This window comes from Nanorana parkeri, unplaced genomic scaffold, assembly GCF_000935625.1.
Source record: "Nanorana parkeri isolate BGI_ZX_2015 unplaced genomic scaffold, ASM93562v1 scaffold1699, whole genome shotgun sequence".
NCBI lineage: Eukaryota > Metazoa > Chordata > Amphibia > Anura > Dicroglossidae > Nanorana > Nanorana parkeri.
The window spans coordinates 221,353-243,890 of NW_017307967.1; the positions used below are offsets into that span (position 1 = coordinate 221,353).

Sequence of the window (22,538 nt, forward strand, 5' to 3'; positions counted from 1 at the left end):
CTTCGAAGAAGGCTCTGACGGAATTACCCTTTACTGGGGACCATCTGTTTGGTTCCCCCTTGGATGAGATCATTACGGATCTGACGGGTGGCAAGAGTACCTTTCTTCCCCGAGCGCGCAAGAAGGAGCTGTGACGCAAACCTGGGCCCACTTTCTCTGCTCGCAAGCAGCTTTTTCGGCCCCCTCCGCCTTCTGACAAGGGCGGGAAGTTTCACAAGCCCTCCCCCTCACAATCCTCCAAACGTCCATGGCAGCCTAAGTCTGCAAAGCCGCCAGCAAGCCCCAGTCAGCATGAAGGTCGTGCCCCGGCCCTGGTTCCCAGGGTGGGGGGGTGCCTTCGGCTCTTTGCGGATTTTTGGTTGGCCCACGTCTCCGACTCCTGGGTCCGGGAGCTGGTTTCTTCGGGCTACAAGATCGAATTTCTGTCCCAGCTGGGGGACCGGTTCTTCCCGTCCAACACGCGTCTCTCTCTGTCGCGGTTGGCGGATCTCCGTCACGCTGTGGCGGGCCTTTTGTCTCTGGGTGATTGTGCCGCTTCCGTCCTCGGAAAGGTTCAAGGGGTTTTATTCGAACCTGTTTACCGTGCCCAAGGAAGAGGGGGACACAAAAATTCCCCAGCCTCAACCTGCCAGCCAGCCTGCAACCAAACAAGTAGCCCTGTCAACAGTATGCGTTAAAATCGGAGGTTTTAGTTGCACAAACTTTTGGCCAAAAATATGTAGAAGCCACACCGCCGCGCCAAGGCACCTCTGCAAAGTGTGGTCCTAACTCTATGTATCCGAGTCTCCAAGTGTGAGCATATTAATGAAGTTGATAAATTACATGCAGGTGTACCTGGAGGGGGTTCGGCCCATCCTGGACCTCAAACACTTCAACACCTTTTGTGCGGGTCCACCAGTTCCGGATGGAGTCGATCAGGTCCGTGGTGGCCTGGCTTCATCAGGGGGATCTGCTGGCATCCATCGACATCAAGGATGCCTACCGTCATGTGCCGGTTTGCGAGTCTCGGTGGGGGAGGAGCATTTTCAATTTGTGGCGCTGCCCTTCGGGCTGGCGTCTGCTCCGCGGGTGTTCACCAAGGTGCTTGCCCCGATTCTGGCGCTGTTGTGTTGTCGGGGGGTTTCGATCGTGGGCTACCTGGACCATCTGCTTCTGCGGGCGGAGTCGCACTCCTCTCTGGTGACGGCTCTGGGGGTCACGGTGCGGTCCTTGGAGGAGTTCGGTTGGCTCCTGAACCTCTGGAACTCTTGCCTGGTGCCTTCCCCACACCTGGAGTGTCTGGGCCTCGTTCTGGACACTGTCGCGGCCCGGGGGTTTTCTCCCTCGTCTCATGGCTGCCTCCTTCAAGGCAGCCATGAGACAAGTCCCCCCTATCCTTGGACAGGGAAATTCGGGTGTCTCGGGAGGCTAGAGCCTCCTTGCGGTGGTGGCTTCATTCTCCGGCCTTGGTGCCGGGGAAGTCTTTCCTTCCTGTGCACTGGACGGTAGTCGCCACGGATGCCAGCCTGTGGGGCTGGGGGGGAGTCCTGGGCGCCTTGACCGTGCAGGGTCGTTGGTCGCCGGAGGAGGCCCGTCTGTCGATTTTTAAATGTGTTGGAACTTCGGGCGATTCTCCTTTCTCTCCTTCATTGGTCGTCCCGGCTTTAGGACCTGGCGAATCGGGTCCGGTCAGACAACGCCACGGCGGTGGCATACATCAACCACCAGGGCGGCACGGAAAGCGTGGCTGCAGGTCAAGAGGTGTTCGGGATTCTCTCCTGGGCAGAGAATCGGGTTCTGGCTCTCTCGGCAGTCTACATCCCGGGGATGGACAATTGGCAGGCCGACTACCTCAGTCGACAGTCAGTGGACCCAGGGGAGTGGTCCCTGCACCCAGAAGTTTTCCAGCAGCTCTGTCTTCGCTGGGGGACGCCGATGGATCTTCTGGCGTCTCGGTTCAACCGGAAGGTGGACCGGTTTGTGGCCCGGGCCTTGGATCCCTGGGCGGAGGCGGTGGATGCCCTGGTGGCTCCTTGGGGTCATTACGGTCTGATTTATGCCTTCCCTCCTCTGTATCTGTTGCCTCGGCTGCTGCGCCGGATCGCAACTGAGGGCGTCACCGGTGTCCTTGTGGCCCCAGACTGGCCTCGGAGGGCGTGGTTCAGCTGGTGGCGGACGCCCCGTGGCGGCTGCCTCTGCGTCCCGATCTTCTGTCCCAGGGGCCTGTGTTCCATCCTTCTTTACAGTTGACGGCGTGGCTGTTGAGAGCCAGGTCCTGGAGGACCGGGGGTTGTCTGATGCGGTAATTTCCACGATGCTTAGGGCGTGCAAAGCGGTTTCGCGTAAGATTTACCATCGCACGTGCAGGGCCTATTTTGCCTGGTATGAGGCTGGGGCCCTGTCCCCGCGCTTGTTTTCTGTCAGCAGACTTCTTGCAGCGCGGGGTGGCTCGGGGGTTGGCCCCGCATTGCTCCCCCTGTCCGCTCGCCTTTGGCACCGTGGGATCTTAATCTGGTGCTTTTGGTGTTGCAGGAATCTCCGTTTGAGCCTCCTTCGGGAGATTCCGCTTTTGTCTTTGTCGCAAAAGGTGGCCTTTTTGGTGGCCATCGCTTCCGTGCGGCGGGTGTCTGAGTTGGCTGCCTTGTCCTGCAAGTCTCCGTTGATGGTGTTGCATAGGGACAAGGTGATTCTCCGTCCTCGGCCGGCCTTCCTGCCTAAGGTTGTGTCGGCATTCCATCTGAATGAGGACATTGTATTACCTTCCCTGTGCCCGACTCCGGTTCATAGGAAGGAACGTGCGCTCCACTGTCTGGATGTGGTTAGTGCTCTCCGTGTTTATTTGGAAGCTACGGCTTCTTTTCGCGTGACCAAATCCTTGTTCGTGCTCACAGAGGGCCTTTGTAAGGGCCGGGCCGCGTCGGCGGCTACCATTTCTCGGTGGATCCACAATGTGGTTATTCAGGCGTACGCCTTTAAGGGGCGTGAGCCTCCTTTCCCTGTTACTGCCCAGTCTACTAGGGCTGTTGGGGCATCCTGGGCCTTCCGCCATGGTCCCTAGGTTTCTCAGGTTTGTAAGGCCGCTACTTGGTCTGTTCACACCTTTGTTTTACAAGGTGGATGTTTTGGCATCGGTGGATGCTGGTTTGGGGCGCAAAGTGTTGCAGGCGGCGCTTTGAGGTGTCTTTTGGGTGTTTTGTTGTTGTTGCCCATCCCTCAGTGTGTTACTGCTAGGTGACGTCCCTACCATTCAGGATCTATGATCTGTTGCCCTGTGTCCTTCAATGAACGGGAGAGAAAATAGGATTTTTGTACTCGCCGTAAAATCCTTTTCTCTCCGTTCATTGGACACAGGTCCCGCCCTCTTTTCTGGGGTTTACACTCCTAACTGTTTGTTACTTACTGGAGACTTGTCAGCAAGTGAGGGGTTGGGCCACCAGCAGGGGCCGCCCCTAGGCTGTCTTGTCTTTTGTTATGTGCCTAGCGTCCTACTCCTGCAGGTGGCGATATACCCTACCATTCAGGATCTACGATTTTACGGTGAGTACAAAAATCCTATTTTTCCCAGTTTTGAATAAAGTGGGATGAATTAGAATGTTTTTCCAAAATGTATTGTTGTCTGTGTTCCCTTTTCCCAGCAACACTGGGATTGATTGAAAGAATAACATGGGTAATGCCCTGCAGCAAGCCAAGCTGGGTCTAATGTTACCTGGACCAGGACCTGACCTAGCCTGTGACTAGAGGCTCGTGAGGTCATCCCTGATTGTCAGACTCCTTCCTTTTCCCTGTCTGAGTGTTGCTGTGCAGATGCTTATAGGAGTCTGATATCCACATATTCAGGGCATTATTCTTCTTGTATTTTTATTTTAATTTTTTTTTATTTTGAATGGACCTAAAATCTTTTTAGGGGTTTCCTTCTTTTATATCACCATATTGGCCAGATCTGCCCTTTATGCACTTGGGCAGCACAGTGGCGTAGTGGTTAGCGCTTCTGCCTTGGCCTGGGCTAGGTGTCCAAGGAGTTTGCATGTTCTCCCTGTGCTTGTGTTGCTTTAGTGCCCATGCACACCAAATCCAGATCATCTCCAGATGCATCCTAATGAATTTCTATGCTATTTCTTGCCTCTGTTTACACCAGCGCAGTCCGTTCCAGACCAGACCAGGAAAATGCCACTTGTCTCATTTTGTCTGGTCTGGAATGCACTTCCAGTGCAGGCAGATTCTCACCATTTTCTGGACCAGATTTGGTCTGGAAAATGGTGTCAACCTGCCCTTACTCTGGTTTGCTCCCACATGCCAAAGACATGCTGTTAGGTTAATTGGCTCCTGTCTAAATTGGCCCTTGTGTGAGTGCATGTTGGATTGTAAGCTCCGTGAGGGTACGCACTAATGTGTAAAGTGCTGTGTAAATTGGCGGCGCTATGTAAATGCCTATACAAATAAAGATTTTCATCCACTACTGCCCCATGCAAAGTCCAGCTGCGCTCGCTAGAACTCAATGGAGGGAATTGATCAAAGCTGGAGCAGACAAAATCTGGAGCAGCTGTGCATGACAACCAATCAGCACGTGAACACAAACACACAAATGGGTGCTCAACTGATGCTATGGACCCACCAAGTAGGTCTCACTGAGCAGTTCCCTTCTTACAAGGGGAGGGAAACTCTTATAGCGCGTACCATCCAGGGAAAGGAATCTTTATTATTAAAAAGTGTACTCGCATAAAAATATCTCGCTAGAACTCTGTTATGCTCGGCACACACCTTACAACCATCGCAAGACTTTTGTCTTGCGATGGTTGTAAGGTAATAAAAAAAAACGTACGATCTGCCTATCGTTGGACAGGCAGATCGTACTTGCGATGATCGCAAGCCCGCCCTGCTGAGGGGCGGGCTTCCGATGACCGCAATGCTGAACGGGCAGCGTGCACCGGCCTGTTCGGCTTTTATCTTGCGAACATGCCACAAACCAGCCGAACATCGTACAATTTCTCAAACATGTTCCTAAGATAAAAGTTGTGTGACCTTACAGTAGCAGAGGTCGCACGGCTCCCACACACCTTACGATAATCATAGGCTCGCGGGATTTCCCGCAATTATCTTACGATTATCGTAAGGTGTGTGGGCACCTTTAGAGGGTCACCAGGCAGGACGTGTCTTCAAGCACAGCTATTAAACAGTTGATAGCACTTAAGTTGCCCTCCCCATCGTTATCTCACTTTTTTGCAGCTGGGCCAAGTCAACACAAAGTTATTATTATTGTTTACAGCAGATCTAAAAGAGATTGTACAATCAGATTGTCATGCGTTGGGGCTAAGCAAGCCTTGTGCCCTAACTATATTGAGATCTAAATTATCTATAGACTGCGTATGATGAGGCGGAAAAAAAGAGAATTTACTGGTTTGTATATCACCATGCAGATCTGAATATCTGTCTGATTAAATTGTGTGTTCCTTTCCAGGAGCTGTCTCTGAAATACTCAGAAAAGCTGAAGCATAGTGTGGATGACATCACCAGCGCATTGGAAGAAATCCGCTGCTCTGCAATACAACGTGGTAGTGGTAATCAGGCTTTTATGACTAAAGGACTGGCGTCACTGCAGGTCTTCGTGCCACGCAAGCTGCACAAAGTAAGAGACTGTTTGATTGTGGCTCAGGGATTCTTATTCAAGATATATACATTGCAATGTCCCACACTGCTCATTGGTGACACTTAGGGTCCAGTCCATAGTACTAGAGCTGCAGCTAACGATTATTTTCAAAATCGATTAGTTAGCCGATTATTAAGTTCGGTTAATCGGATAAAACAATAAAATACATTTTAAAAAATGGCTCCAGTGATGGGACTACTAGTTTATATTGAGATTGTAGTCCATCACAGGAGCAAGAGCGGTGGAAGTAAAAAAGGAATAAAAATGTGTAGTGTGCAATATAGTGAAATGAAAAGTGTAAAATTATACAGCAATAAATGCAGAATGGCACTGGCTATAGAGGACTACAAATCCCAGCAATAGTACATTATACAGCGCAATACAGAATACCACCAGCTATAGAGGAATACAACATTATAAGCTGGCGGTATTGTGCATTGAGCTGTATAATGTATAGCTGATGCTATATAGCATCAGCTATATAGGAATACAACAAATCCCAGCAATACATTATGCATACAGTGTATAATGTATTGCTGGGATTTGTAATCCTCTATAGCTGATGGTACATTGCTCTGTATAATATAAAGCACAATGTACCATCAGCTATAGAGGAATACAAATCCCACTATCCCAGCAATACATTATAGAGCACCATGTGTGGGAAAGTGCAGGCTTAGCTGTGCAGTCTTCCAGCAACTTGTTTCTGAGATCGGGCCTGTCTATCGGCTGCTGTCATCTGCTCCTCCTTACTTCTTCTCCCCGCGTCCCTGTGCCGATCGTGGATTTGGGCAGGCGGTGAGCGTGAGGTGGGGAGGAGGTGTGGAATGTGGATGCAGGCGGATCGGGCAGCGGCAAGCGTGAGGTGGGGAGGAGGTGTGGCGCGCAGCGTGTGTGGAGCCGTGAACAGGGCCAACCAATCGAAAGCCGATTAATCGATGATTGAAAAAGTTGACAACTTTTTTAATCGATTATAATCGATTATGTCGATTAGTTGTTGCAGCCCTACATAGTACCCTTTCACAGTAGCAGTATAAGAGGGTCTATGAGTGTAAAAGTAAAACGTTACTTATGTATTGCCTACATTCTACATTGACACAGATGTAAACTTTGTAAAGTTTTACCTTTTTCTGTGATTGTTCTGTTTACATCTACAGCTATTGGAGATCCTCTTTTTTTGTTTTTGCTTCCCCTTTTTCTCAGTCTATGAGAAAGTGAGTTTTGGAAGTTATCAGATGATTTGCATATTTAAGCATTAGATAAAGTATTTTGTACATTTCAAGAATCCTAAAGTGGACCTGTATTCCATTTGATATTTTTAAATGATAAATTCTACCTAAGAGCAAACACCACAGAATGCCTGTTGTTAACTTTTTGAGCCAAAAAAGCTTCTTCTGCGCTCCGCAAACTGCCATATTCCTGTAAAATTAGAGTTCTCTCAAGGTGGCCATACACTGTACAACCCTCGCAAGACGAGGGTTGTAAAGTAATTTTAAAAAGCGTACGATCTGCCCATCTTGGACAGGCAGATCGTGCTTGTGATCATCGCAGGCCCGCCCCGCTGAGGGGCAGGCTTCCGATGACTGCAATGCTGAACGCGCAGTGTGCGCGTGTGCAGACCGGCACGTGCGGCACACCACTAACCCGCTGAGAATCGTACGATTCTCGGCGGGTTTTCCAGCCTGCTTGTTTGACGGAAGACGTGCGATCGTACAGTAACGGTCGCACTCCTTCCATACACTTTGCGATTATCGTACGATAGCGGGATTCCCCGCAATTCTCGTACGATAATCGTACAGTGTATGGGCACCTTCATTGACCATAGTCACATTTTAGTTGGTGAAGCTAAGCCATAAGTCAGCAAAATTCATGCCCCAGTAAAAAAAAGTAATTGGAAAGGGGCACAAGTACCTACCAGGCAGAGCAGCTGGAACTTCATGGGTCTGGATGTAAACAGAGCAGTTGTAAAGGCAGGCGTGCCTACATTTTAGATTTGATTGATGTGCATAAATTGTATACTGCAAGAGAATTCATTATTTTTCACATATATAGGCATAATCTTAGATTTATTTTTTCTATTTTTTCCTAAGGGATCCAAAAACTACATAGAAACCTCCCTGACTGTAACAGGGAAGGAGCTGAAGTGTCAGTAAGTACCGTTTTTATATCTTGTAAACATTTAATTTGTTTTATAACACATCTTAGTCATGTATTCAGCCATTCATATCCTGTGGCAGGCTTCAAAGTTTTTATATTCCTCGTATACTTTAAAGTAGAGCTGACATTTTTATTTTTGTTCGTGCCAAAGGTCACCTCGCTCTTACCAATACACTGGCAATGAAAAGTACAGAACTCAGATCGGACATTGATCCACGTGGCAAGGTGCTTCAGCTTTTGTTCATTGCTTCTTTCTAGGCAGCTCCATTTTGTACTGCTCATATGATAGTCACCTGCATAGAGTTTAGTGCACTTCTCATAGGTCCGTCCATGTACCGATGTAAATTGTAGCCCATTGAAGCTTATGCGACTGACTAGTACAAGTTCAGTACATCACCCAGCTGGCTACCAAGTAAGGATATCCAAAAAGTTAGTCTTGCACAAGTTTTAATCCAGGTCTTCCTGGATCATTTACTGCCTCCGGGCCGCCCGTAGTAAAAAAACGGCCGGCCCGGAGCTCTCTAGATCTGAGCGGGTGTCTTTAGACGTCCGCTACTTCAGTAATTTTTCCTAATTTAGTAAAAAATAAAACCGTAGTGGTGATTTAAATACCACCAAAATAAAGCTCTATCTGTCCCCAAAAAATGGTATAAAATTCATTTCAGTACAGTGTTGCATGACGGAATAAACGTCAGTCAAAGTATCGCAGCGCTGAATACTGAAAAATGGCCTGGCCAGGAAGGGGGTCTAAACACCTGGTCTTGAAGTGGTTAAATGTCTGATCCAAGTTCTGTGCGTTTCATTGATTCATTATGTGGTAAGAAAGGAACAAAATTATGATTTAAGTTTTGAAGCTGTGTTACTTCCTGGCCCCAGGAGAACCATTAGTTCACAACAACGAGAGCTAATTCATACATCTCTGTTATATGCTGTGCCTCATACTTCTCTTTTACACACGGTGCCCAATATCTTTCTATTGCAAATAGTGCCATATACTTCTCTATTGCATGTACTGCTTCATGTCTTGTTATTACTCATGTACCACATTCCTTTCTATTATCTACATTACCTTAACCCAGTTATTAATGTTTGCTGAGGCTGATTTAATAAATGATTTGAGAATGTTCACGCAATAAAATGTGTAAATGCCGTGACACACTGCAGGCGAAGCGATAGCACGCTGCCTTTGCGAGCAGTGTGTCATGTCATTTTCTTCTTTCAACTTCAGCCAATCGGCTCGCGCGCATAAACCGGCGCGACGGGATGCGACGTCTGGCCGGTTGTTAAGCACGAGCCGATTGGCTGAAGGTGCAGTCAATCATCTGACTGCACTCAGCTCACACACTGCACGCAAAACTCCGTGCCAGATAGCTTTGCTTCGCTCTGCACGGCTTCGCATGCAGTGTGTCACGGCCTTAAAGATTCAGTCATACAATCATCTGAAAAGAACGTTCCTGTTTATTTCATCTGCACATGATTGGATAATTGACATGAATACTCGCAGCAATCGGCCTCAATACCTCATATCACCTTATTACATGTGCTGCCTCATGGCTTTATATTTCTCCCTCTATTGCTCACACCGACTCGCGTCTCCCTACTATTCGCGCCGACTCGCGTCTCTCTACTATTCACACCGACTCGCGTCTCTCTACTATTCACACCGACTCGCGTCTCTCTACTATTCACACCGACTCGCGTCTCTCTACTATTCACACCGACTCGCGTCTCTCTACTATTCACACCGACTCGCGTCTCTCTACTATTCACACCGACTCGCGTCTCTCTACTATTCACACCGACTCGCGTCTCTCTACTATTCACACCGACTCGCGTCTCTCTACTATTCACACCGACTCGCGTCTCTCTACTATTCACACCGACTCGCGTCTCTCTACTATTCACACCGACTCGCGTCTCTCTACTATTCACACCGACTCGCGTCTCTCTACTATTCACACCGACTCGCGTCTCTCTACTATTCACACCGACTCGCGTCTCTCTACTATTCACACCGACTCGCGTCTCTCTACTATTCACACCGACTCGCGTCTCTCTACTATTCACACCGACTCGCGTCTCTCTACTATTCACACCGACTCGCGTCTCTCTACTATTCACACCGACTCGCGTCTCTCTACTATTCACACCGACTCGCGTCTCTCTACTATTCACACCGACTCGCGTCTCTCTACTATTCACACCGACTCGCGTCTCTCTACTATTCACACCGACTCGCGTCTCTCTACTATTTACACCGACTCGCGTCTCTCTACTATTCACACCGACTCGTCCATCAGTCAATGAGTGTCAGGAACCCGGATCAGGTCACCGATCGGTTGCTAGGTGATCGGGCAACGCTTGTCACTTGCGGAAAATAAAAGTTTAAAAGTTTTTTATTAAACAATGCAGCGAAATATATGACATGCAACTTCAATCTGATGCCTGTTGGAAAAATGTAACAACCGTGCTGGTACATTGTATCGAGCAACCAGAACGTTCACTGTATCTTATATACTCAGTGTTCCACTTAGCTAAAGATAGAAAAGCAAAGTGTATTCAGTGTAGGACACACAGGCTATAGCTAAGCCTGCTAAACAGATATGGAGAATTGTGCGTTGTTTTCTACTTTCTGTATCGAGCGGATAAAGAACTGTGTGCTGGTTGGTAGGTAGCAGACTGGAAGGGAGATAATACCTACCAATTAGTTTATTCGTTTCAAAGACTCCAGTTATTGGGTATGCTGATAAAAAAACTTTTTAGTAGGCTGGAATAGATCCATGTTTTCCCATTGACAGTTGTATGTCAGAGAGTAAATAACCCACATTGCATGTTTCTGTTAACAAGCTCAGACAATTCGACGTATTTTGACAGAAATGTTATAATAATTATTAAAGTGAAAATATATGTACAGACTTCATGAGGATTAACAACACCATTTCAAAATCTTCCCATTCAAGGAAGAAGCACATATAATCCAGTGTACATATACACATATATTTGTAAGTGTGTGTGCATGTGGGTTTATAATTTGTGTCTTTTATGTATATCCTTTTAACCTACATTTAAAATATAGAAGCTGAAGGAGAATATGTAGAAGATTAGGCTATGGATGCCACTTCCTATAATACAGAATTGGGACAAATTCTAATACGGTTCTTTCATCAAAATTATTAAAGAAGAACTTTGGCAACAATTATTATTATTAACCCCTGCAGCGGGGCTACCCCCGCACTGCAAGGTTAAGTGCTGGTTTTGGTCTAGGGAGGAAAATAAAGTTATACTCGTCTGATCCTCGGATCCATCCGGCTGTGACAGTGCTCCCTCCAGCCTGTCTCCTCCTCCGCTACAGTGATGATATGGTTTGTGATAGCTTTCAAGATTTTTCATGAAGGGGATGCAACTATAACAAAATAATACTTTGCAGTTGTTGCAATATTAGATATTCAACTGAGAGACATGGCGGTGTCCAATTGTCAGGATTACAAGCAGTGATGTAAACAATATAAATATACATAGGCAATTTGAATAGTGCAATAAACTATAGTTATATTACTAAGTCATGCAGTGCTAGAATAACCTTTTTATTTTTAAAATGACAGAAAAGAAAATAAGAATGGCGTCTTTATTAATTATTGGTGAACATTTCATCCTTGTTTTTTTATTTTTTCCACCTGTCACAGGATAGCACAAACGTATGGATTACAAGAAAGTCACATAAAGGTTATTGCTAACAAAAAACAGCTTGAGACAGGTAAGTTTAGCTATTCAGGTTTGATTCTTACATGCAGGGATGGTAAAGATGTAAACATGGTTTACTCTGGCATTAAAGATCTTCTAACCAATTCTAAATAAATATACTCGTGTAATGTGTGTGCCCGTTACCCATTGGATTGTAACAAGCCTTGTGTAACCCTAAGTTTCATCATTTGGTCCCTTTTCATGTATTACCAGGCTATCAGAGGGTCAGGTTACCCAAATGTGCAGATTCAGGGACAGAAGTGACCTTACCCGCTTAAAGTAGAACCGAAGCCAGACCTTTTTTCTTTTAGTTTTGGATAGAGTAAGGGAGGACTAGAGCCCCTAACAGTTTGTTTTTTTCATCCCATTGGGGAGATTCATTCAATTCCTGACTGATATCCACAACAGGAAATAAGAAGAAATCCTTCCAAAGTGAGGGAAATCCTTGGTGGACAGCAAAGTTACCAGATGGTCTTCCCAGTGAAAGATTTACTATCTATTCCTGTTCTGGTGACAACACAAAATTGTGATTTTTTTTTTTCTTTCACTTTCAGTGATAACGGCCAGCAGGACAAATAGAAAGGATGAATCTCCCTAATGGGGACACAGACGGCAGTAAAAACCTGACATGTTTTAATCCCTGTCCATTCTATCCAAAACTAAGAAAACAAAACAGTTTTGCCTTTAGTTGCACTTTAGGTTTACTTACACACACACAGACACTTGCCTAAGGCTGTGCTTTCCTCTCTCAAGGAGTTTCCCTAGTCCAAGCCTTTCAAATCTCCTCATTAAAAATTCTGATACAAGTACCTAAAACTACTATTTATATTATCTTCCTCATAATCCTGTGCACACAGTGTCTTGGACTGAGGGGCAGTTGTGTGATCTAGTCAGGATCTATTGAATTGCTCAGTGCTTTCTCTATAATTCTGGGGTCTTGCTTACCAGAGGGGAGAGCACAGGGATTATCTCAGCAGTGTGATGATACTCCGTCACTGTCAAATCAGCCGGATGGGGGTGAGGAAGGACTTGAGTGTATTGCTTATTTGCAATAGAGAAAAGTGGTGTCACCCACCTGTAGTGTGGCAGGGGTATGTTACCACAAATGTAGCTGAGCAAAATAACAAATCTTTTGGCAGTTGAAATATGTTACATCTACATGTTTTTAATGAAAAATTTAATCAAGGACCAAAAAAAAAAAAACAGGGTTAAGAATTTTTATAGAGGTGATGATATGTTTTTATGTATTTACATTTTTATGGATATTATGAATAAGTGTTTATGGATATTAGTGTATTATTGTTTTATTCCCATTGTGTGCATCTCTTGAGGGTTTTTTTTTCCTTGACTCATTTTTCATTATAATAGGAGTACTGTCGCACACTGGGAATTTAATTTAAAATTTGCCACTCCTTTCCCTATGTGGGGACCCCTTTGTGTTGTTTCTGACATCTATATGTTTACCTGAGGAAAACTGTCTTGAGATACATATATAGGTACCGATTGACAACCTACTAAAAATTCAACCTAGAAGTAAGAATTTTCAGATTTCTGTATTTGTCGGCCTGCATAATCCTTACAGGACTGGTTATCTTGAAAGGGAGCTTGTACCGGTAGTAAGCGAGCAAGGGTTAGCAAGGTAACATAGGGGTGCCTTCTCTTTATCACTTCTTTACCTGAGGGCCTGTTCACACGACGTCCGTTTTCTGTGCTGACCTGATCCGTACGCTCCTGCACTCAAAATGCATCCCAATGTATCCCTATGTGTTTTATGGGCTACAGATCTAACGTGCGCAGTCCGTTCAGGTTACGACAGAAAAATACTGCATGTCACATTTTGTATGGTCAGGAAACGGTCCGGAAACGCAAAGCGCATCAAAAACGCGTCAAAAACGTACTGCAGCTAACATACTGACAGCCCCACTCCAGCAACTGGAACGCATTAAAAACGCGGCCAAACACATAGCAACGCGTCTGCTGATCAGGACCTGAAACTCATGTGAACAGGCCCTAAAGCTGAAGTTGAATCTGCTTACATTTTGCTTTCCCTTGTTCCTCCCTCCTCACCTCCCTCATCAACATGCTAATAAAATGATTGAATAAAACCATTCTGGTTTCACGACAAACCTTACTTTTGACCCAGTGACATCATCACTAGGTCTTTGTGTTTCTCTATTCAATGTAGGCAGATCATGGCTGGTGGGAGGGGCCAACTAGGTGGTAACGCTCACATATAATGCTGAGCCTCCATGATTGAAAAACCTGATCCAGTGAAAAGAGTGGGCCAGGGACAGTTAGGCTTGGGAGGAAAGATTTAGATGATGCTGGACATTTTCCAGCCAGGAAATGAGGTGCCTCCGTCTGATTTGCTGCAGCTTCTAATACACATTGTGTGCAGTGAAATTAGAGTAAGCAATTTCTGTACAGGAGAGGAGCCCGTATAACTGTGCAAGGCTGAAGGTGAGGCTGGATTTCAGTTGTAATATTTCTTTGGTAATTGTAGGCTGTTGAACACTTCTTGCTGTGTTTTATTTGCCCACAAGATGGAGCTTGTAACACGGATAATAAGATGAACATCACCAAAGTTTTCACTTCGTATCATTTTGAGTTGATATTTTTTACACTTCATTTTATATAGACCGTCACCTTTGCTTGTGTCTCATGAGCATACATAACTGCTTTCATGTATTTCTCTGTTTTTCAATTGAATTCTAATTACTAACCTTATATTTCACAAGGTTTAAAAACTCGCAGTCCTTGTCTGTTTGCAATTTTCCAGTGGATCATATGTGTGTACAGAATTTCACATGGTTTATGGAATCAATTACCTCCCTGGGACTGGAAGTGTCAGATGACTGATTAGGAGCTAAGCCAGTTAAAATTGATTAGAAATAATGGGATTCTTGCTTGAGACTCCTATTATCCAGTTTCTCAGGAATGTTTTGCTACATATATAGGTAGCAGCTGCTAACCCATCCGTGACAAAGCATGAGTCATGGAACTGTATAGACAATCATGTGTTCTGTGATCACACCTATAATGGATGTCATTTTCTGCCATTTCATAAATGATAGAGCAGAGTTGACTCTCTGCCTGTGTGAGGCTGCCCAATACAAATCAAAGCCCTTGCTATGAAGAATTTAACGTGCATTTTATTGTATATGTGTGTTTGTGTGTAACCTATCATGTTACATTTGTAGGCTACTATTCTCTACTGAAAGTACTAGTTGCCCGTCTTTCATACTGATGCTTTAGCTTCAATACTTGAGTTGATGAAGAACAAGTAGATAAATAAAGGATGCCAATGTGTGACGTTCTGGAGGAGCCAGCTAGTTAGGAACTCACTTGAGCTCTGATCTTCCCCTTTGGCATAGATCATGTGGCCAGCACATAAGGGCCAAGGGAAGTGATTTTTGGCAAAGCCCCTTCTGCAAAAATATTATATTCCTCTCTCCCCCGGAAATTTTGTTATTTATTATTTGTGTACACACTCAGCCCATTTAAGACATCTCTAATATGCCGTGAATGGGCTGGGTGCCGTGGAGGATGTAGACGCATGCATAGGAGTCGCATCATCAATGGTCACCCAATGGCTAAAGAGGTCTTCCAAGAACCTAGAAGTGTCATCGGTGGAGATGGCTGTGGGGGACAGCGCTGAGGACTAGAGATTGATCTGACCACGCTGAAGAAGGGCACACTTTTATGGTAAAGGCAAATTGTAGTAGGGTAATTGGGGCACAAACAAAAAAATCAAAGTGGTTTACTTCTCCTTTTAAATAAAATATTTGTGAGCATAAACAAGGAGTTTGCATGTACTCCCTGTGCTTGTGTGGGTTTCCTCCGGGTACTCCGGTTTACTCCCACACTCCAAACACATGCTGGTAGGTTAATTGGCTCCTGTCTAAATTGTCCCTTGTATGTATACATGTGAGATAGGGGCCTCAGATTGTAAGCTCCTTGAGGGCAGGGACTGATGTGAATCTATAGCACTGTGTAAAGTGCTGCATAAAATTGTCGGCACTATATAAATAGCAGCAGCAGCCTGGATCCGCCAGCGCTGACGGGGGAGGGGGCAGGTACAGCTGGCTCTGCCTCTAGATAGGGAGAGCCAGCTATCACTCACGCAGCTGGGCGGATCTCGACATCGATGTCGGGATCCGCTGCGGCGTCTCAGTATACCGCGAGCTATACTGAGCTTAGGGTGACGGGAGGACGCTAGTTTGTGTCCTCCTGTTACCCTAAGGAGAACTATGGGGAAAAGCCCTGACCCCATAGTTCTCCTTTAATTGTGGAAGGTTATTAAATACATTCTTTTAATCTTATTAGGTTTCTTCACGTTGCCTCATAAATTTATAACTTCACCTTAAATTGTCTCTTGCATGTTAAAAGTTTTCCCTTATTTGGGGAGCGGCCCAAAAAGTACCCAACTTAAAACAAAAAAAACTGAAGTACAGAAACCATGCATTCCTTGAAATCAGTTTTGGGGGTAATTGTGAAGTTTTTGGATCTGAGGCCCAAGTTGTGCACAGGGTTCTGACTTGGTGGACACTTTTCCCGGGTCCCTCTGGTCCTAAGCGCTCTCTTGCATCATTCAGCTGTGGAACAGCAGATCATCAACGGTCACAAGGAGCTTTGACATTTTACTGTTGAATTCCAGGGTGGACTTAGTGACAGAAGGGGGCAGGACTAAGCGCAATCATGGGAATTTGACTTGGTATCAAACCCTGCACCACTATGTTCCCTCTACGGCAGGGGTAGACATGCTTTGCCCCTCCAGCTGTACTGAAACTACAAATCCCATGATGCATCTGCGAGTAATGTATGTGGCTGTCAGTCTTACAATACCTCATCGGACTTGTAGTTCTACAACAGCTGGAGGGTCGGAGTTGGGTTACCCCTGCTCTACGGTCTATAACTTTATCAGAGAAAGGAGTGTTATCTGTCCAGATGTGCTGTATGGCAGGGCTGCATGGACAGAAATACAAATAGTTTGGTAAAACACCTTCCATAAATGTATTTCTTTGTATGTAGCTGTTTGCCTGAAGTTCAGATTTGAAGTATACAGTATTTCACATTTGAGAAAACCCCACAATACGTTAGTTATGTGTTCCTATTCACACAGCAGATCTACAGTAAAATAATTCCAAAAATAATAGTTTAAGCTTTTAGCTGTTTCTTTGGTGAAGACCTTTGTGCAGATTGCAGGCTATCCTGAGCAGTTTGAAAGTGAAAGTAGAGGGCCAAACTGAGCCTCCCCTCATTAACATACAATGCTGCTAAGCCGGTAACCCTTTGTTAAAAGTGTACAAATCTAGCTTACAACTTGGTTAATCAAAGTAAACATACCTTCCCGCAGCCCCCTCCTTAACATTTCATGGGGGGCAGTAGGGGTTTTTAAGCATATAAAAAGTACTTTAAAAATATTTAAATATTGCTGCTTAGCTTTTGAAGTTATGCAATGTAAATGGGAACATATACCAAATGTGGAGTAGTGTGTTATCCCAATTTGGCTGCAAAAGGAAAAATACACTTTTAGGAATAAACCCCCAAACGTTTCCATAATGAGGCCAGATCGAACAAATATACATTGCCTAGCAGATAATTTATTTTTTTACCCAGGCACTTACAGTCGTCCTGTTTCTAAAACGCTCAGCTCCAGCTCTGTTTGTTGTGGCTTCCCTGAAAATCCTGTCCAGTTCAAGATCACAAGGGACAGCGCAGTCTCCAGCAGCTGCCCATCTACTGGCTTGGATACGCAAGGAGGGTGGAGGTTGTGGCAGGGGGGAGTAGCTTGCCTTGTTGTGTTTTGTGGAGACACACACAACATACTAGCACACACAAGGGTGGCTCTATAGGACCATGCAAGGGAAAAGAGCCACTCTAAAACAGGATATCAGGGTCAGTGTAAAGGGGACCGGCTATTTCTGCAGGAAACTAAAACATTTATGTATCAAAGAGCAGCATCCATTGTAAGTGATTTAATCAGCCTTTGAAATAGCTTAAGAACTATTTTACTTTAACATCACTTTAAGAGACAAGCATTAAACATTAGGACTAGGAATGCACCAATACAATACTAGTATCGGTGCCAATGCTGAGTACTTGTACTCACCCAAATGCTCCGATGCCTAGCCCGATACTTCCGGTATCAGGAAGCCGGGCAGTGAGTCATTACTTGCTGCCCGGCTTCCTGATTGGTTGGGAGCTGGCCAATGAGGAAGCCAGGCGCCATGTAATGACGCGGCACTCTGCTTTCTGATTGGTCGGGAGGCCTGCTTCATGCTCCCTCGTCACCTCATGACGAGGGAGCATGGAGTCGGCTTCCCAGCCAATCAGGAAGCCTGGCGCCACGTCATTACACGCCGCCTGGCTTCCTTAATGGGACTTCCGGTATTCGGTATCGGCAAGTCCCTAATTAGGACTATTGCCTTAGCATGCAGCACTGCCCGCAAATTGGCAGTTTATATATTCTGATATTTATTGTTTTCCCTGCATGTACGTTTACACCAGAATCTGTGCTACTTGCACGGTTCAGCAAAATATACGTAAAAATCATTCAAGTTCACATAAGGTTCTTGTACTTTACTCCTTTAAAAACTCCACTCTAGATATCTCAAATAGCAGGATGATCAAATTAACAGTGAATATAAAACGTCGACTAGAAGTAGTCCCTTGGTACTTACCCAGTGTGAATATTTCTGCATTACTATAAAAACATAAGTCACATTTCATTTACGAGTACTGCAGCTTTCCATTTGTGCCTTTTTCACCTCAGCTGTGAATAGTATTCCCTTTTGTACTGAATTACCTGATACAAAAGGAAATAATACATTCTATTTTCATCTCAACATAACTTCTATAGCCCCCCTGCTGTTCATTGGCCGTCACCTGGTTGTACTACATTGCTCTCAGTGTCACAAGTTTGTCACCGAGTCGGTAAAGTTCCAGCTGAGCATCAACTTTATTTAAATCTCCTGCACACATTATTCATTAGTGTTGTCAGAGCGGGGCAGGAGGATTCTCGCTGTAAACTCTGGAACTGATATCTAAGCCGCTAAAGTTGCCTTGCGGTGAAAATTAATGCTTTGCAGATGTGCGCTGGCTTCCTCTCTGTGGCTGCACTGTGGGATGTCTTCTTGCAGTTGTTGAATGACACTGCAGCCGTTTTGTTTTATTTTAATAGGATGATTGGGAGCAAAATAATAGCATGTCGCCTAGAGCGCTATTTTTACGCACACTCGCAAGGAGATTAAAGCTGGCCATACACTGTTAGAATGTTATTTGAGCATTCGTTTGAGATTGTTCAGCAGAGAATTCATACTTGCCATTTGTCCACTAATTTCATTCGAAAGCCCTTACAGGTTTCATCCAAATCGGCTACTTGAACGGAATCCCAGATGTATTGAACTGGTTACTTTTGTGCCTTGCACATGCGCATTACAATGTGTGCAATTTTTTTTCATTCACGGTTAGAAATAATTTAAATAAGAAACCTTTTCCCATCCTGCTCCTTCGATTTTGATTTTCCTCATCACTACAGTCAAAAATGAACAGTTAGGCCCTAATAACTATTAGAAAATAAAACAAATGAACATTTTCAAATGAAATTCTACTAGTGTGTAGTCAGCTTAACTCTGGCCAAGACTATTAGAGGTCTCCACGAGAATAGCTGTAGAAGAGATATCCATGCAGCAGCTATGTCTCTATGGAGCCCCATCATAGCCAACACAACATGCGCACTAACCCCCATCACCATGGATGATGGATGACACAACATGCGCACTAACCCCCATCACCATGGATGATGGATATATGTGAAGCCTTTCTGTACGCAGACACACACAGGATTACGTGTCACCCACCTGATTTTGAGGGAGTTAATGCCATCACTGGTTTTTAGCATAGAAACACATTTGCAATGATTTGGGCAATTGTATTGATTAATATTATAATTCTACAGGATGTATATGGTGCAAACAGATTACACAGAGCTTTATAAACATTAAAAAGGGAAACAGTCCAGGTACAATATAAATCAAGGCAAGTAGGTTAAGAAGGCCCTGCTGATGAGAGACTACAATCTAAAAGGGAGGTGCAAGTGTTACAAAAGGTAATAACTATAGGGATGAGATGAAAAGGTAATAGTTTAGTTGTGTGGTAGAGGCAGAATAGGTTTCCCTCAATAGAAGAGTTTTTGAAGTTTAAAGTGACATTAAAGCCAAGCATTCCTCCCCCCCAATGTTAATTAAAGCACTTACCTTAAATCAGGGCTCAAAATTTCATGTCCTGAGCTACTAGCCAGGCCATAAGAGTTACTCGCCACCAGTTGCCCCACCTTGCCCCCCGGCCTTAACTCCAACAGGTCAGTGGTGTGACACCGAGTACCGAGATCAGTAACAATGCAGAGTGCAGAGGCCAGTGGTGTAATGCCAAGTACAGAGAGCAGCCGGGTTGACGCACAGTACAGAGGCCAGCGGTGTGGCCCTGAAATGTTAGCTTTATGACACTTGTGACAATTCAATAAAAGTGCGTATACTTCTCACGCATATCATTGAGTGCTGGTGACTTCTATTATAGACTGCAGACCAACACACGTCAGACCGCAGACCAGAATAAAGACACATCAGACTGGGCAGATAGAATGACACAGACACAGCTAAATCAGATCAACCATCACACACTCCGATCCCTGTGGAATGTCACCCAAACACACACATTAATGGGCAGGTCCTTTCATGCCCTCACCTTCAGCAGGACCAGTGGCTGGGTGCAGCAGGCTGCCCCACAGAAGGCCAGCTACTTGAAGTACCAGCCTAACACCTGCAGTTCCGCCATTGCTTCTCACCTGGACAATCCACATGCTACTGATGCCAGGGCCGAACGATGGAGCTGGAGCCAATCAGCAAGCAGCTTAAGCAGGGCTGGCATAAGCCTGAGGGTGCTTGGAAAGTGGGCGGGGGCGGTGCGCGGGCGGGCAGATAAATGTACCTCCAACTGGGCAAAAATGCATGCATCAGCCCTGTGGAGAATACATGTCATGCATGACTCGGTGAATTGTTCACAGCACTCGGTGAATTGTCCACTTGCCCAACATCGTTGGGCATAGTTTTCAGTCTTAAACCTTTGCTGAGAGCTGTAAGCCTGTCTCCCCCCATGTACACACACATCTCTGTTGCTGCTGTAATCCCAGCACCAATCGTACCTCTTCATTGGCTTGTACGATAAGCATATAACCAAGAAACATCTTGCCTTGCCACAGCAGGTCAGCAGTGTGAATTGTCCATGAAAATGATTTAAATTAAACATAAAAGATGCATTAGCGTTTCTGCCATGTGGCTACACGGCAGATAGAACTCAGCTGGGAAGACAGGGTGGCTCAGCCACTGGGGAATTCTAATGACCGGGAAATGTTTGTTTTAGGTTTTTTTTTAAGCTCCAAGGGAGAAACAGACAGGGATCTAATCATCCAGGCACGCAGTAAAGTCTCAGAGCCGAAGGAGAGAGCAGAAGCCAATCGGTGAGCACCTCTGAGAACCTAGACCCCCCCCCCCAAAAAAAACCCCACTGCCATACCATGAGATGCTGCTGTTTAAAGCTGCGATGGGACAGTCTGGTGGGTCCTGAGGCGAGGGACACATACTGCTGCAGGCTGGGCTGGTTGAGAACAAAGTGAAACAGTGCTGCACTGATTCTACTCCTTCAGCAGCGGCGATCGCTGTGTAAGTTCTCCCTTCTCCTCATCAGCCGATGCTGCTATAGAGCGGAAGAGAAAACTGAAACAGCGATCGCCGCTGCCGAAGTGGCGGCAGTTCCCCCCCTGGATTTCCACTCGCCACCACGCAATTTTCACTTGCCAATTGCGAGGGGTCGAGTGGAAATTTTGAGCCCTGCCTTAAATGATGTCTCTTAATCCGATCATCTTCTTTCCTGTAGTTTTCAGCCTTCTCTTCAGAGCTGCCGCGGGTCTCCGATCCAGCGCTGACTCCTCTGTCCTTGCTGGCACTTCCTGTCCCACGGTGTCTGCATGCGGGTGCACGCGTCCATATACTTACCTTGTGTATCTCCTCGACTCCCGGACGAAAATCCGAGCTGCGCATGCGCCGGCCCCGAGATGCTTTGTGGCCGCCCGAGAATTTTCAGATTTTCGGACGAAGCGTGCGGAGAAGACAGGGGTAAGTTTAAAAGAGTTTTTTTTAAATGTTTTTGCATATATTTACTGCTTGTTAGCAGTAGATATATGCAAATAAAATGGGAGGGTTTAGAAATCCTTTAAAGGAGAGACTCTAGAGAAGTCCCAGAGGTAAGGCATGAGCCAGAGAGCAAGGAGATCTTTGGGGAGCAAAAATAACTTTTTGATATTTTAAGACCAGGTTGGTGATGCAGCTGAGGGAAGAGTTGTGAATGGTGTTTTATGTTGTTATTATTTTAAATTTTATTCTTTGGACAAGCAGACAGAGAGCAGTAGTGGACATGGAATGGTTGGTAAGGTGGATGAGTCTGGCAGCATTATTCTTGATGGCCTGAAGAGGGGATAGTCTGTCTGAAGGTGGCCAATGATGAGGGAGTTGCAATAGTCAAAGCAAGAGATAACAAGGGAGTGAATAAGTATTTTGGTGATGTTATTGGTTGAGAAGGGGCATACTTTGGATATGTTAAGGAGGTGAAGGCGGCAAGATTTGGACAGTGATTGAATGTGGGTCTCCATAAAAAAAATAAAAAGTGCTGTAATAATTACAATGAAAAAAAAATGTTTCTTGTTCTGCTGGTCCTCCACTGCAGTAATGAGAGTGAAGAGGCCAGAAGGAATTCTGAAACTACAGTGATCATACCCAAGCGCAAGTGCTGATGGGCGGTCCTGCCAACAGGGTTTCAGGGAGAGATTGTGCAGCACCCCCATCTAGGGATCTTCACAGTAATGTTTATCGGTGTGGGTGGGATCTCTTACAATATGGGGTGGTGTTATCCCCAGTAAGCATTTGATGATCTCCTGATAAACCCATGTGATCATTATGAAAAT

At 45.4% G+C, this 22,538-nt stretch overlaps 1 protein-coding gene across 1 annotated transcript in view; it reads left to right on the top strand.

The window, feature by feature from the left end:
• NUB1 (negative regulator of ubiquitin like proteins 1) overlaps positions 1-22,538 on the top strand; it is a 63,389-nt gene that overhangs the window by 1,883 nt on the left and 38,968 nt on the right. The window contains exons 2-4 of the mRNA XM_018571191.1: positions 5,435-5,602; positions 7,714-7,772; positions 11,464-11,534. Coding sequence (XP_018426693.1) covers positions 5,435-5,602; positions 7,714-7,772; positions 11,464-11,534 — 298 coding nt within the window. The remainder of the gene's footprint in view (positions 1-5,434; positions 5,603-7,713; positions 7,773-11,463; positions 11,535-22,538) is intronic.